This window comes from Mesoplodon densirostris, chromosome 20, assembly GCF_025265405.1.
Source record: "Mesoplodon densirostris isolate mMesDen1 chromosome 20, mMesDen1 primary haplotype, whole genome shotgun sequence".
In the NCBI taxonomy this organism is placed as follows: domain Eukaryota; kingdom Metazoa; phylum Chordata; class Mammalia; order Artiodactyla; family Ziphiidae; genus Mesoplodon; species Mesoplodon densirostris.
Genome location: NC_082680.1, coordinates 29,488,214 through 29,501,976, shown reverse-complemented (window position 1 = coordinate 29,501,976; position 13,763 = coordinate 29,488,214). Strand labels below are relative to the sequence as shown.

Below are 13,763 nucleotides of genomic sequence, written 5' to 3'. Positions count from 1 at the left end.
CTCCAAGTTAATTTAATCTATGGAAGAAAAATCTTGTGTTTCGCTTTATATAGCCTACATGTAATAAAGGGGAAAAAAGTGGTTTAACAATAATGTATTATTTAGGGAGTTATTATCCCAGAGGGTAAAATAAATAACTTGGAAGGTGAAAGCCTTTTCCTGTATACATTGCCATTATGATCTGGGGCCAGTCTCAGAATATTTAAAGAAAATTTAATTCTTTTTTTTTTTTTTTTTCATGCTTTGTGTTGCCTGCTGATGATGTATGTTTGCTGTTTGTCAGACATCTGAAGTGGCAACCCATGACTAAAAGAAAGTATAACTAAGCAAGTTGATTAGAACCCATGAAGAGGGAGGTTGGAGAGGCTGTTGACTCTTTTGTCTGTTTTCCATTTAAGTCACAGTATGGCATCTTACTGGTGATACCAACTGTTTCCAAAACAAAGATGGACATGGGTCTGACTAATTCCATAGTGCAATAAAATTAGACTACCTGAGGCATTTTAGGAAATGCCTTATTTCCCTGCTGGTGCCTTTATAAAATTAGACTAATTCAATTGTCGCTTACTTTCTTTTCAGTACTCGGTATTGACCTTGACATGAATTGAAATTATTTTGAGCCCTCTGTTTGCTTAGCTTGAACCATATCTTTCTTCTCTCGCATCCTAAAGCAGTTTTCTTGCATAGCACCAAGGTGGATTGTTCATACTTTTATTTTTCTATTTCCCTTGTGTATTTTTGTCAAAAAATCGTGATGATTTTCACTGATGATTCAGGGTCTGTATTTCCTCTGAAATAAGACTTAAAATTCAGGGCTGTTCCATAATGTTAAAAAAAGGCCAGACTGACTTTTCCACACCAACCCTAATAATCACTTGTCCTCTAAAGGTATTTGCAAAGACCGCTCTCCCTATCGGTCATTTCTTTCTGATGGAAAAATGAATTATCTCATTTTACTTTAAACTTACAGAAGAATTCCCTACCTAGGCTAAGAGCACTCAGGCAGCTAATCTCTAGGTTGGAGAATTGGAACAATTAATCCATATTGAGATCTGCACACAAAGGGGAAAATCCCAATGATTGAAGTAAAAGCTTTTAAGCAGAGGAAATATAGTAATTTAATTCATCACTGATTGTATACGGATTTTCTTTTTGTTTTTATGTTAATCAGCTAGAAGTTTGAAAGTCTACAGGAAGATAAGATTTTCTGGAAAATTGATAGCAAACCCTCAAAAGGTTGGAGCATGTGATTTGATAAAGCTGTATAGAGGGCTCTTAACCTTTTGCTTATGAGACTTTAAATCTCAGTATACTCATGGGTTGTAGACTTGGTTTTCCAATAGAAAGATTTTTTTTTTCAGTAAATGTCTTTATTGCATTTCATCTTCAGTGGTTAACATTCTTTTCTGTCACTTGTTGAAATACAACAATAAAGAGAAAATACAACAATAAAGAGATTTCTCCCCGAAATCTCTTTAATTTTTTGGATTTAAAAATAATATTGTTTTGTTTGCCGCACCTGCTTTGGTCTTGATCCAGAGATCGTTTTGTGTATTTAAAAGGAGAGGATTTTGCTAGGGTACTTGGAGGCATCTCCTTGTGTGTGGTACTTGATTCTACACTGATACTTACTTATTTTATGCTATAAAGCAGTGGTTCTCAATATGACATCAGGAAATATTACAAACAAAATTCTGAACTATATTTAACAGTTCAGAAAGTCTAATAGAATCAGACATTTGCGTAAAATACAGTGGCATGAGTTTCTTTATATTTGGCTATGCTTTTAGCAATTTAATGTGATAATACCAGTTTTGTTATTGGGATCAGAAGCTCTGATTGGCTGCTATATATTTCTTCGGTTAATTAAAACAGAAGAAAATAATTGTTACTTTTAAAATGTTTCTTGGTTTTGGTGGGTTTTTTGTTTGGTAAAATATTTGAAAACATATGGATCCATGAGAAAGGGAAAGGGGATCCTTGGTGATGAAAAAGTTGCAAACCACTGCTATATAGCCTGTTTGACTTTATTTGTCTTCACTGAAAAGGTAATGATAATGTAATCACCAATTCAAGATTCTTTTCCTTTTTTGTATTCTTACATGGGAAGAAAAAAGTACTGGTCAACCTATTGGCTGTTTTCATTCTTGCTTATGTTGTTATAAAGGGATGTAGTTAACTGTGCCACTGGATTAAAATACAAAGATGACCATTGCTTGCTTTCTTAGCTCTCAAGGAGAAAAGAGAGTTGCTACATATTTCTTTGAAAATCTGTTCTCAAATCTACTCAGTCTAAAGATTTTATGCATCTATTTGTCATATGTTAATAGTCTTAGCTGCCTGCTAAACTGGTACTTCAGTAGCCCACATTTTAGAGGGATAAAGAGTAATGTTTTTCCTACTACTCAAAAGCTTTGAGTTTCTGGCCACTGAAGCCCTCCCTGGAAAGGGCTACTTCAGCTAAATCTGTTCATTGCTTTGTATTTTAATCCATCACTAAAATAAACTCAATCCCTTTGTTAATTTCCCTCAATCTGAATCAAATTTAATGCAGGTAAAAGATAACTTTCTCTCTTGTCTCTCTCTCTTTCCTCTTTTCTCAGTTATTAAGACTGTTTGTTTGTTTCAAGGTGGAAGATTGCTCTGCTGTGAGTCGTGCCCGGCTTCCTTCCACCCGGAGTGCCTGAGCATAGAGATGCCAGAAGGCTGCTGGAATTGCAATGACTGTAAAGCTGGCAAGAAACTACATTACAAGCAGATTGTTTGGGTCAAATTGGGAAATTACAGGCAAGTTTTTCCAAGGACAAAGAGGAAGTGTTCAGTCACTGTTCAGTAGTTCATAGCCTGTACACAAGGTGGCTAGGAGACAGATGGAAAAAGCAGCACAGTGCTGCGACTCCCTTAGAAAAAGAAAGAGAAGAAACCTATTCTGAGTCTGGGTTTTTAGAAGACTGGGAAGGTTAGTGGTTGGTGGATATTTTTTATTAGTTGGTTGACTTTTGTTTTTAAGTTCTGAAAGTTATTTTTTCCTAATGAACTATGGTACTAATAGATTTTAGAATAAAAGCTTTCATGTGGAGAGTGGGGAAGATTTTTTTTGTACTCTAATTAGATTTATATTGATTTCTGATTTCTAATAAAGTTAAGAGTTTATATCCTGGCCAAAATAGCTCTTTTTACCCCTAAATCTAGTCCATTATAGTTCTAGCTAGAAGCTCTAAATTGTGTGCAAAGAGAGAGCTTTTTAGAATTTAAAGAGAGATTATTTCATTAGGAGCCTTTAGATCTTAAGGGAATGAAGCAAGAAGTATGTGTGATTGCCATTATTTTAATAAATCTTCCTCCTCTTAAGAAGCCTGTTTTTAACAGGGCTTTAAGTGAACAGGAATAACGATGTTTTTTTAAACTCTGCATTCTACATTTTGAGGCATATGTTTATCATTTTACTAAGAAAATAGATACTATTCAAGAGAACACACAGAGGACTTTGAAGGCAGTGAAAATGCTCTGTCTAATGTTATAATGATGAATAAATGCCACTCTGCATTTGTCTAAACCCATAAAATGTACAACACCAAGAGTGAATTCTAAGGTAAACTAGGTGATTATGATGTGTTAGTGTAAGTCCATCCTTGGTTTAAAAAAAAAAAAACAACACACACTCACAGTAGAGTTCTGCTTTTCAATTAGAATCCTAAGTATAGTATGTTTCTGTAGAATTTCAAACATACTGTAATTTTTTTTAACAAGGGCTATGTCATTTTCTCTGTTTTAAATACACTGCTCGCTTACCTATTTAACCTTAAAAACTTCATTTTTAGCTGAGATAAGGGGCATTGAGAAGCCCCCCCCCAACTATTTTTTTTAACATATGATGGGAAACCTCCAAGTTCTTTTTAAAAAATGGACAGTTTGAATACATAAATAATTTTATACTTTATGGCAAAAGATACAAAGTTTTAAAAGGCAAATATCAAACCAGGGGAACTCTCCTCTCAGTAAGAAAAGAAAAATACCTTCCCTAGAAAAAGGAGCAAAGAAGAGAAAGCCAGTTTGCAAAAGAATAGAAAATAGACATGTAAAAAATGCTCAGCCTCCCTAAAAATCAATGTACTTTAAAAAACAAAGAGTTTATTTTTCAGTTAACAGACTTACAAAGGTTTAAGAGTAATAATTTTGCAGCTCGGGAGGGCATGGGGAGACAAGTGCTCCTGTACAAGTAAGGCATCACGTATCAGAGTTGTAACTGTGCATCCCTTTGACCCAGTAGTTCCCCTTCAGGGAATTTATCTAAGGAAAAGAATCGGATGAATGGGCAGAAATGTACTTATAGGGGTGTTCATTGCAGTATTATTTCTAATTGCAAAAATTTGAATAATCTAAATGTTCAGTCAGTAGGGTATTTGTCAAATAAATTGTAGTGTATCCATATTGTAGAATACCTGGAAGCCAAAAGAAGGATAATGCAGGTGCGTATAGTAACATGGGAGGGTATCCACAATATATAGTTAATTTTAGGAAGTATGTTAAACAGTATGTACATTATCTCTCCCCGTGTTTATAGAACTTTTAAAAACTGTAGATCTAGATATAATATGTTTTTATTATTACCTGGAAAAAACATCTAATGTTAATAGTCTGAGGCATGAGATTATAAGGGGGAGCCATTTTCAGTTTTTCTGTTATACATTTCTGCACTGTTTTAATTTTTAAAAGAAACACACATTGCTTTTTTTCCATAAAGTTACATTTAATAATTTTAAAGGTATAGTCTTTTTTTTTATTGAAGTGTAGTTGATTTACAGTGTAGTGTTGTGCTAATTTCTGCTGTTACAGCAAACTGACTCAGTTATACACATATATACATTTGTTTTTTATATTCTTTTCCATTATGGTTTATCCCAGGAGGTTGGATATAGTTCCCTGTACTGTACAATAGGACCTTGTTGTTTATTCATCCTACGTATAATAGTTTGCATCTGCTAATCCCAAACTCCCAGTGCATCCCTCTCCCTCCCCTCCAGCCCCCTTGGCAACCACAAGTCTGTTCTCTATGTCTGTGAGTCTGGTTCTGTTTTGTAGATAGGTCCATTTGTGTCATATTTCAGATTCCACATATAAGTGATATCATATGGTATTTGTCTTTCTCTTTCTGACTTTCTTCACTTACTATGATAATTTCTAGATGCATCCATGTTGCTGCAAATGGCATTTTTCATTCTTTTTTATGGCTGAGTAGTATTCCATTGTATATATGTACCACATCTTCTGTATTCATTCATCTGTCGATGGACATTTAGGTTGTTTCCATGTCTTGGCTATTGTGAATAGTGCTGCTGTGAACATAGGGGTGCATGTATCTTTTTGAATTATAGTTTTGTCCAGGTATATGCCCAGGAGTGGGATTGCTGGATCACATGGTAACTCTATTTTTAGTTTTCTGAGGAACCTCCATACTGTTTTCCATAGTGACTGCACCAACTTACATTCCCACCAACAGCGTAGGAGGGTGCCCTTTTCTCCATACCCTTTCCAGCGTTTGTTATTTGTAGACTTTTTTAGTGATGGTGATTCTGACCAGCACACATTGCTTTTATAATTAAAAATATATATCTTTCCAGGAGGGGAGGGGTGCAGGTTTGACAAATAATAGATAAGACATTCCTGGACAAGAAATATCTAAAACAGTGTAAGGAGCCTTTAGATCTTCAAATACATTTCAGAATATTTCCTTTTTAAAAGTTTTTTTGCCTTTTTTTGGAAATATAATTGACATTATATTAGTTTCAGGTATACAACACGATGACTCCACATTTGTTTATATTGCAAAACGGTCACAATAAGTCTAGTTAACATCCGTCACCATATATAGTTACAAATTTTTTTTTTCTTGTGATGCAAACTTTTTTTGTGTGTGGTGAAGGAAGGTGCAGTGTTTATGGCAGGGAGCCAAGCTAGGAGTTCAGGACAGCTAGTGCCGGAAAAGCCTGAACTCCGATGAGAACTTTTAAAATTTGCTCTCTTAGCAGCTTTCAAATATAGTCTCTTAGCAGTGACTGTAGTCACTGTGCCGTACATTACGTATTTCCTTTTTTAAAAAACTTATGAATACGAAAATATATTTGACTTAATTTTAATACTTAAATTTTAATCACATTACATTTTTTTAACATCTTTATTGGAGTATAATTGCTTTACAATAGTGTGTTAGTTTCTGCTTTTTAACAAAGTGAATCAGCTATACGTATACTTATATCGCCTCTCCCCTCCCTCTTGCATCTCCCTCCCAACCCTCCCTATCCCACCCCTCTAGGTGGACATAAAGCACTGAGCTGATCTCCCTGTGCTATCACATTACATTTTAAAGAAGCCCAAAGCAGTGCTCCCATTCACAATCCAGTGAGATTTTATATGCAGCTCATATTCTTGTTCATTTTGCAAAGACTCACATCCATGAACTAATTCTTTTTTTTTTTTTTTTTTTGCGGTACGCGGGCCTCTTACCGCTGTGGCCTCTCCCGTTGCGGAGCACAGGCTCCGGACGCGCAGGCTCAAGGGCCATGGCTCACGGGCCCAGCCGCTCCGCGGCACGCGGGATCTTCCCGGATCGGGGCACGAACCCGTATCCCCTGCATCGGCAGGCGGACTCTCAACCACTGCGCCACCAGGGAAGCCCCATGAACTAATTCTTAATGTATTTTTTCCAAGCAGGCCTTTCTGGGCCCTACGAAACTGTTTTCTTTTCAATAGCTAGTTATTCAGTCATCGTCGCATGAAGCAGTTTATGTTTTCAGTCCTGTCCCAAACCTCCCATTTACTATGATCTAAGATGAATTAGATTCTGAAATATACACTGATATAAACCTAGTACATTTGACCAAAAAGTATTTATCCTAGTTGATTAGAGAGTCAGAAAACACCAGTTTGAATGAGAGTGGGCATTCTTTACTGTAGCATCAGTTTATTCTCAAATGATGCCCTTGATTACTAGGAATAAAGACAAACTTGGTATTAAGAATGTCACATTTGGAGAAAAACATGAGTTTTCTAGGACTGAAATCTGGTTTGGAATATTATTGGTAAATTCTGATTCTTAAGTTGTATAGTGGGTTCATTGTTACTTTATTATTATGCTTTCTTTTCATGATATACATTCTTTTATAAATATCAAATATTAATTTTTTAAGGAAGAAACTAGATTGGGTGTTTAGGGCCTAGTTTGTTTAGTCTGTGTTCACTATTTCATTCATTAATTCGTTCAGTGTGTTGTTAAATGACGTGTGGTTTGGGCAGGATTAAAGATAAGCGAGGTATTTTGTGTCCTTAGATTCTAAATGAAAATTGCAAAGTACAAAACCTTTGTTTTTTGGCTCCCACCAGCCACGTAAAGCGTAGTGCAATTTTCATCCTCCTGCTTTCAGATGGTGGCCAGCAGAGATCTGCAACCCCCGGTCTGTGCCACTCAACATCCAGGGCCTCAAGCACGACCTGGGGGACTTCCCCGTGTTCTTCTTTGGTTCTCACGACTACTACTGGGTACACCAGGGCAGAGTGTTCCCTTACGTCGAAGGAGACAAAAGCTTTGCTGAGGGACAGACTAGTATTAACAAGACCTTCAAAAAAGGTACGTTGGACAATGTTCACAGTGGCTCAGAACTAACACACCTGTGTTGATCTCTCCACACCTCCTAACTTGCATAAGACGTGTTTCTGGTGTTAGAGAATTTTCACCAGGTGTTACGATCCGGCGTCCATAAGTTTCCAATCACATTAGAACCACGTCACAATCCAGTCAGCTGGAAAAATACATTCAGTGTAGTAGACTGTGCTGTGTATGTGAAAGGAGTTCCCTCGGTGATCTTACTACAAACATAGAGATTATCCTGGAAATACATAGTCTTCTTAATCAAGTGAAGCTCCTTTGCCACAGAAGAGTAAGTAAGATAGTAAGACTAAATGCTTCCCAGGAAGAGCCTTACAGCTGCTTTTGCAACAAGTTGCCAGGAAGTTTAGCTTTCTGGTAAGAGTAAAGTGAATTTAAATCTGGTACAAGGTAAAGAGCTGCTCTCTGGTTCACGTGGAAACCTCTGATCATTGAGGTGGGACCTCTCCTCCGAAGCAACAGCCTGCACAGGGCACAGTGTTCAGCCGTAAAGGAGTTATAGCTTATTTCAGTGTTACCCTATCCTGGTGGTAAATGGTTATTTCCAGAATATAATTTTAAAAAGAAACCCTCAGGCTAGATTCAGTGTGTTGGGAAGGCAGGGTAAAACTAATCTCTTAATGGTTTTTGTTTATTTGGTTTTTGGTATTTATATACTTTGTTTGGTCTTATTGGCAGCGTTGGAAGAAGCTGCAAAACGTTTCCAGGAATTGAAAGCGCAAAGAGAAAGTAAAGAAGCACTAGAGATTGAAAAAAACTCAAGAAAACCCCCTCCTTACAAACACATCAAAGTGAGTCTTTACCCGTGAAAACATTGCTCTTTGACAGACAGGATGAAATGCATTGCTCTCTTAGTAGTTAGAAGGTCCTTGTTGTCTTATCAGAACTTTTGCTAATTATCACCCAGTCTTCTGCAGAACAACCTGAGAGCTTCTGTTGGAGTATCAGCCAGGAGCCGAGGTTGCCGCCCTAGGATGATGGGGGCTCTGATGAGCCCCCCATACCGAGGAGCAGTACGTTTGATGGGAAGCCCTGTTCTTGCTCCATCAGCTTGTCGTGTAACCAAATAAAAATATGGGGATTTAGCCCCTTTCTTCCAGACAGCCCACAGTTGTTTTCAGTTATGAAATTGTCATCAACTGGTAGAAGGAGAAATACACAGGATAAATAAGTGAGAACTCACATCAGGTTTTGATATTTTTGTCAACTAAGGAGAGACAGCTATTAATCTTAGCTTATTCATGGGGAAATTATGATCAAGATAAAGAGCCTTTCTCAGGGTCACACCACAAGGCAGTAGCAGAGCCAAGAGGGCCTGGGTGTTTCCTATGTCCTGTTCAAATTCCTCCCTCCCATTTGTGATTTTGTTGTTCAGGCTAACAAAGTAATAGGAAAGGTACAGATCCAGGTGGCAGACCTGTCAGAGATTCCCCGCTGTAACTGCAAGCCGGCTGACGAGAACCCGTGTGGCTTGGAGTCCGAGTGCCTGAACAGAATGCTGCAGTACGAGTGTCACCCGCAGGTGTGCCCGGCAGGGGAGCGCTGCCAGAACCAGTGCTTCACCAAGAGGCTCTACCCGGACGCAGAAATCATCAAGACGGAGCGGAGAGGCTGGGGCCTCAGGACCAAAAGGAGCATTAAGAAGGTAGCACGGGATGGGGGCAGTGGCGGAACAGACCAGGACCTATGCCTCTTAGAAATGCTTCAATAAGGATTAAATACATGGGGATTTATTCCAAAATTTTGAAACTTCCGAAGTTGAGAGTTTGGCACTTCTTGAGCAAAGAAGGAGCAGTAAAAAGAGGTAGTAATAAAATACACATAACACACCATTGTAAAGCAATTATACTCCAATAAAGATGTTAAAAAATTTTAAAAATTAAAAAACATAAAATACACATAACACACCATTGTAAAGCAATTATACTCCAATAAAGATGTTAAAAAATTTTTTAAATTAAAAAACATAAAATACACATAACACACCATTGTAAAGCAATTATACTCCAATAAAGATGTTAAAAAATATTAAAAATTAAAAAAATAAAATACACATAACACACCATTGTAAAGCAACTATACTCCAATAAAGATGTTAAAAAATATTAAAAATTAAAAAAATAAAATACACATAACACACCATTGTAAAGCAATTATACTCCAATAAAGATGTTAAAAAAATTTTAAAAATTAAAAAAAAATAAAATACACATAACACACCATTGTAAAACAATTATACTCCAATAAAGATGTTAAAAAAATTTTTTTAATTAAAAAAAATAAAATACACATAATCTTTGGGTTTCCTATGATCAGTCATAAAAAGGAGAAGGGACACTGGTAATTCTATTTGAAATAATTTTTACTTGTTAAGCAAACTAGATTTAAAATTTGTAAAGGAAAAAGAGTAAAGTTAAGGACGTACTGAGACAGAAACTAGCAACCCCAGGACTTTGCTCCCGCATCATAATTCATTAGCCGTGAAGCCCTGGTCAAGTCACTTAACCTTGCTGAGCCCCAGTTTCTTCATCTCTAAAATGGACATAATTCCTGCCCTACATGTTTAAGAGTTGTTGCTAGTCTCAAACTAGATCATATATACAGAAGCAACTGGAAAAAGTTGAGATCTTTGATACTTATAAATTATCTTCATTCTTATACTTTGAAGCAATTTTTCAAAGCAGTCTCTTTGTTTAACATAAGAAATACATGCCATTGTAGAAGATATTTTAATGCAAATAGCTCAAAGAAAATTGAAAATCACCAGTAAATGCTGCTATTCAAACAGTGGCTCTCAGCCTTTAGATATCCTGAGAATCTTCCAGGTTCCTTGTTAAAACAGTGCCACCTGAAATATTGGTGACAGGCCTGAACAGTCCCCACCTCCACCCTTCCCCCCACCTGCCAACACATAGAACTTGGAGCCGTGTTTAGTGAAAGAAGATGGGCCTAGTGGGAATTTAAAATTATTCTTGGCATTTTTCTGCCTTTTAAAAAATCACCTTTGTAATGAAGAAATACCATATAATGTAGTAAAGAAAATCAAACAATACAAAAAATAATAAAGTGTGAAATTCCTCCTTCACCCTCAATTCCTGGTCTCCTCACCAGAGAGGACCATTGTCCATAGGTTGGTATGTAGCCTTTTAGAACTTTTTCTATGCAATTATACACATAAACACATATACAAATACATATTCATATATTCTGTATTTGTAGGGTTTTTTTAATCATACATATTATTCTTTTTCCCACTTAATGTATCAGAAAATTATTTTTGTGGCAGTAATACAGATTTCACCTCATTGTTTTTCATAGTCTCGTTGTATTCCATAGTAAAATGTACCATCATTTACATAGCCTGTTTTCCAATAAATATATGTGTGTGTGTGTGTGTGTGTGTGTGTACACACATACACACATTTTTTAATTCTGTCGATGATCTGTCATCTATTTCTGTAGGTTAGATTGCTTGGGTGAAACTCATTCATTCAGCACATGTTTGTTCAGAGGCTTCCCCGTGCCTGGTACTGTTCTAGGCACTTGGAAGGCAGCAGTGAGCAGGACACCTTTGTGAGTCCACCAGGGACTGATGATAGACATATGACGCCACTTACTACCAGATGCCACCAAGAAAAATAAAGCTGCCAAAGAGGGTAGGGGTGACAGGGACTGGGTTCAGGAAGGTCTGACCCGAACGTGTGGGCGAGGAGGGCGTGCAGGCACGTGGGAGAGCAGGCCGGAGGGAAGGCCCTCGTGCGCCAGGACAGCAGGGAGCTGGAGAGGGAGCTGGGGTGTGGGCGGGTGGCAAGGTAGAGGGGCAGCGGGACCAGGTCGTGGGGCCTCATCGGCCTCGGGACAGGGGCTTCTGGTGGAGTTTAGTAGGGAGGGCATCTGTCTGCCTCCATGTGTTCGTTTTCTGGATAACCACAAACTTGGCAACTTACAGCATAGCACACAGTGTACTATCCCACAGATCCTATAGGTCAGTGCATAGCTGGGTCCTCTACGTAGGGGCTCCCCAGGTTGCAGTCAAGGCACTGACCTGGCTGGATTCTCATTCTTGTGCCTCAACTAGGGAAGGATCTGGCTTCCCAGCTTGCACGGCTGCTGGCACAATTCTGTCCTTCACAGCGCTAGGTCTGAGAGCATCAGGTGTTTTGGGTTTGGGTTTGTTGTTGTTGTTGTTTTGCTGCTCTTGGCTTCTAGAGGCTGCCCGCAGTTCCCTGCCAGATGGGGTTCTCCAACATGGCTGTTTGCTTCCTTACAGCCAACGAGGGAGAGAGACGCTCCAGCAGGACGGATGCTGAAGTCCTAATGTAACAAACTCACGTAATCACATCCTGTCACTTGGTCCACATTCTGTTGCTTAGAAGCAAGTCACAGGTCCTGCTCTCTCCAGGGGAGGGGATTACACAACGGCGTGAGCACCAGCAGGCAGGGGTCATGGTGACCACCTTAAGAGTCTGGGCTGTATTATGGGGAATTTATGATAATGGAGAGAGAGCAATAAAAAGGAGACCATTACAGTCCCGCAGAGAGATGCTGGTGGCCTGGACTAACTAGGGTTGTAGTTGAGTAGGAAGGAGGTGGTTGGATTTCTGACATTTTAAAGGCAGAGCCAACAGGATTTGCCAATGCGTTGGGTATGTGGATTGGGTCGCTTGGTCAAAGGCCATCTGCGTTCAGAATGGCATTATATAATGCATATGTTTTGATATTACTTTAATGCCCTGCATATCACTTGCAAATTTTTGCTTATGATTTCAGGGGAGTTTGGGGAGCCATCCTGAAAACTATCCAGTTTAATACCATGTTAACATCTTTTAATAGTGGTTACATTTATTCTAAACCATATTCTAAGTTACTAAATTAATGATATAATTAAGAGAAAAGAAAATACGATCAAGATTATTCTGCACTTTAGCACTTGAGGAATTGCTAATGTTAAGACAATTGGTGTTTTACAAAACGGCTAGAAATATACAGTCACTGAACAGCATAATCATAAAGACTTCGTAGCAACATGGAGAAGGTTTGGGTATACTTAGGGGACAGAAACCAAACAGCAAATTGAATGTACACAGTCAGTCCCCTTCTTTTCACACATAACAATTCCTGAAAATCGTGTGCCAGAGTTAAACAAGGGACTTCCTGTTATGATGTGGTTTCTTTCTTAGAAATTAAAAAAATTACATTAAGTACTGAATTAAACCCTGCCTTTTTGCCATTGCCTTTAAGGACAGATTTCTAGCATTTTAAAAGTTTTTTGTTTGTTTGTTTTTTTGGCCACACTGCGCTGCTTGCTGGCTCTTAGTTCCCCAACGAGGGGTTGAACCTGGGCCCTCAGCAGTGAGAGTGTGGAGTCCTAACCACAGGACCACCAGGGAATTCCCTAAAAGTTCTTTATTTTGTTATTTTTATCCATAATTGAATTCACAGTTAATGGTTTTAGGTCCAGTGAGCAGCTCTTTGAGGCTGAAGATTTGTCACTTTTTGGATGCCTTAAATATTTCTTTTACAGAATAGCTAAAGACACTTATTCACAATGGTATCGAGTTTATGAGACTTGCATGCCTCATGTTTGATATCAGTACTTTCACCTTTCTGTATTCACCAATTTTCATAGAATAGTAAATATAAACTATAATAAATGGTTTTCAGGCCTTTAAAGCCACAGAACCCTTTCTTGAAATGAAACCTTAACTTGAATCTCAATTTGTAAAAAAACATGAAGCGGAGCTGATTTGGTTTAAATTCTGCTCTGCAGGTTTTCATTAAAGGAAACTTGCCATAGAATAAAGTAACACTAGGTGGCAGTGCAGCCAAGACGGCAGTGAAATCTACCTGGTGAGGGCGGTGATAACCATACAAAGGTGCAGAATGTTTTCAGCAGCAGGGATCCAAGTCCAAACTGGGTGTAGGAAAAGCCACTCCGGGCCGACAGTGCGTAGTGCCCGAACGTGCAGAGTGGTCCTGTCGTGGTGTTGCAGTTAGAGATGAAGCGCGGTTCTTTTCTAACTCTTTGTCAGAGCTTGTACTGTCAGTTAAAATGGGGGAGAGAAGAAGCCTGAGGTGCACTCGCGTGGTGACCGGGCCC

The 13,763-nt window shown here is 38.3% G+C and overlaps 1 protein-coding gene across 3 annotated transcripts in view; it reads left to right on the top strand.

Annotated features, from left to right (window-relative positions):
• Positions 1-13,763, top strand: part of NSD3 (nuclear receptor binding SET domain protein 3) — a 108,686-nt gene that overhangs the window by 85,441 nt on the left and 9,482 nt on the right. For all 3 annotated transcript variants that reach the window (XM_060085685.1, XM_060085684.1, XM_060085683.1), the window contains 4 exons: positions 2,631-2,787; positions 7,422-7,624; positions 8,342-8,454; positions 9,039-9,308. In XM_060085685.1, coding sequence (XP_059941668.1) covers positions 2,631-2,787; positions 7,422-7,624; positions 8,342-8,454; positions 9,039-9,308 — 743 coding nt within the window. The remainder of the gene's footprint in view (positions 1-2,630; positions 2,788-7,421; positions 7,625-8,341; positions 8,455-9,038; positions 9,309-13,763) is intronic.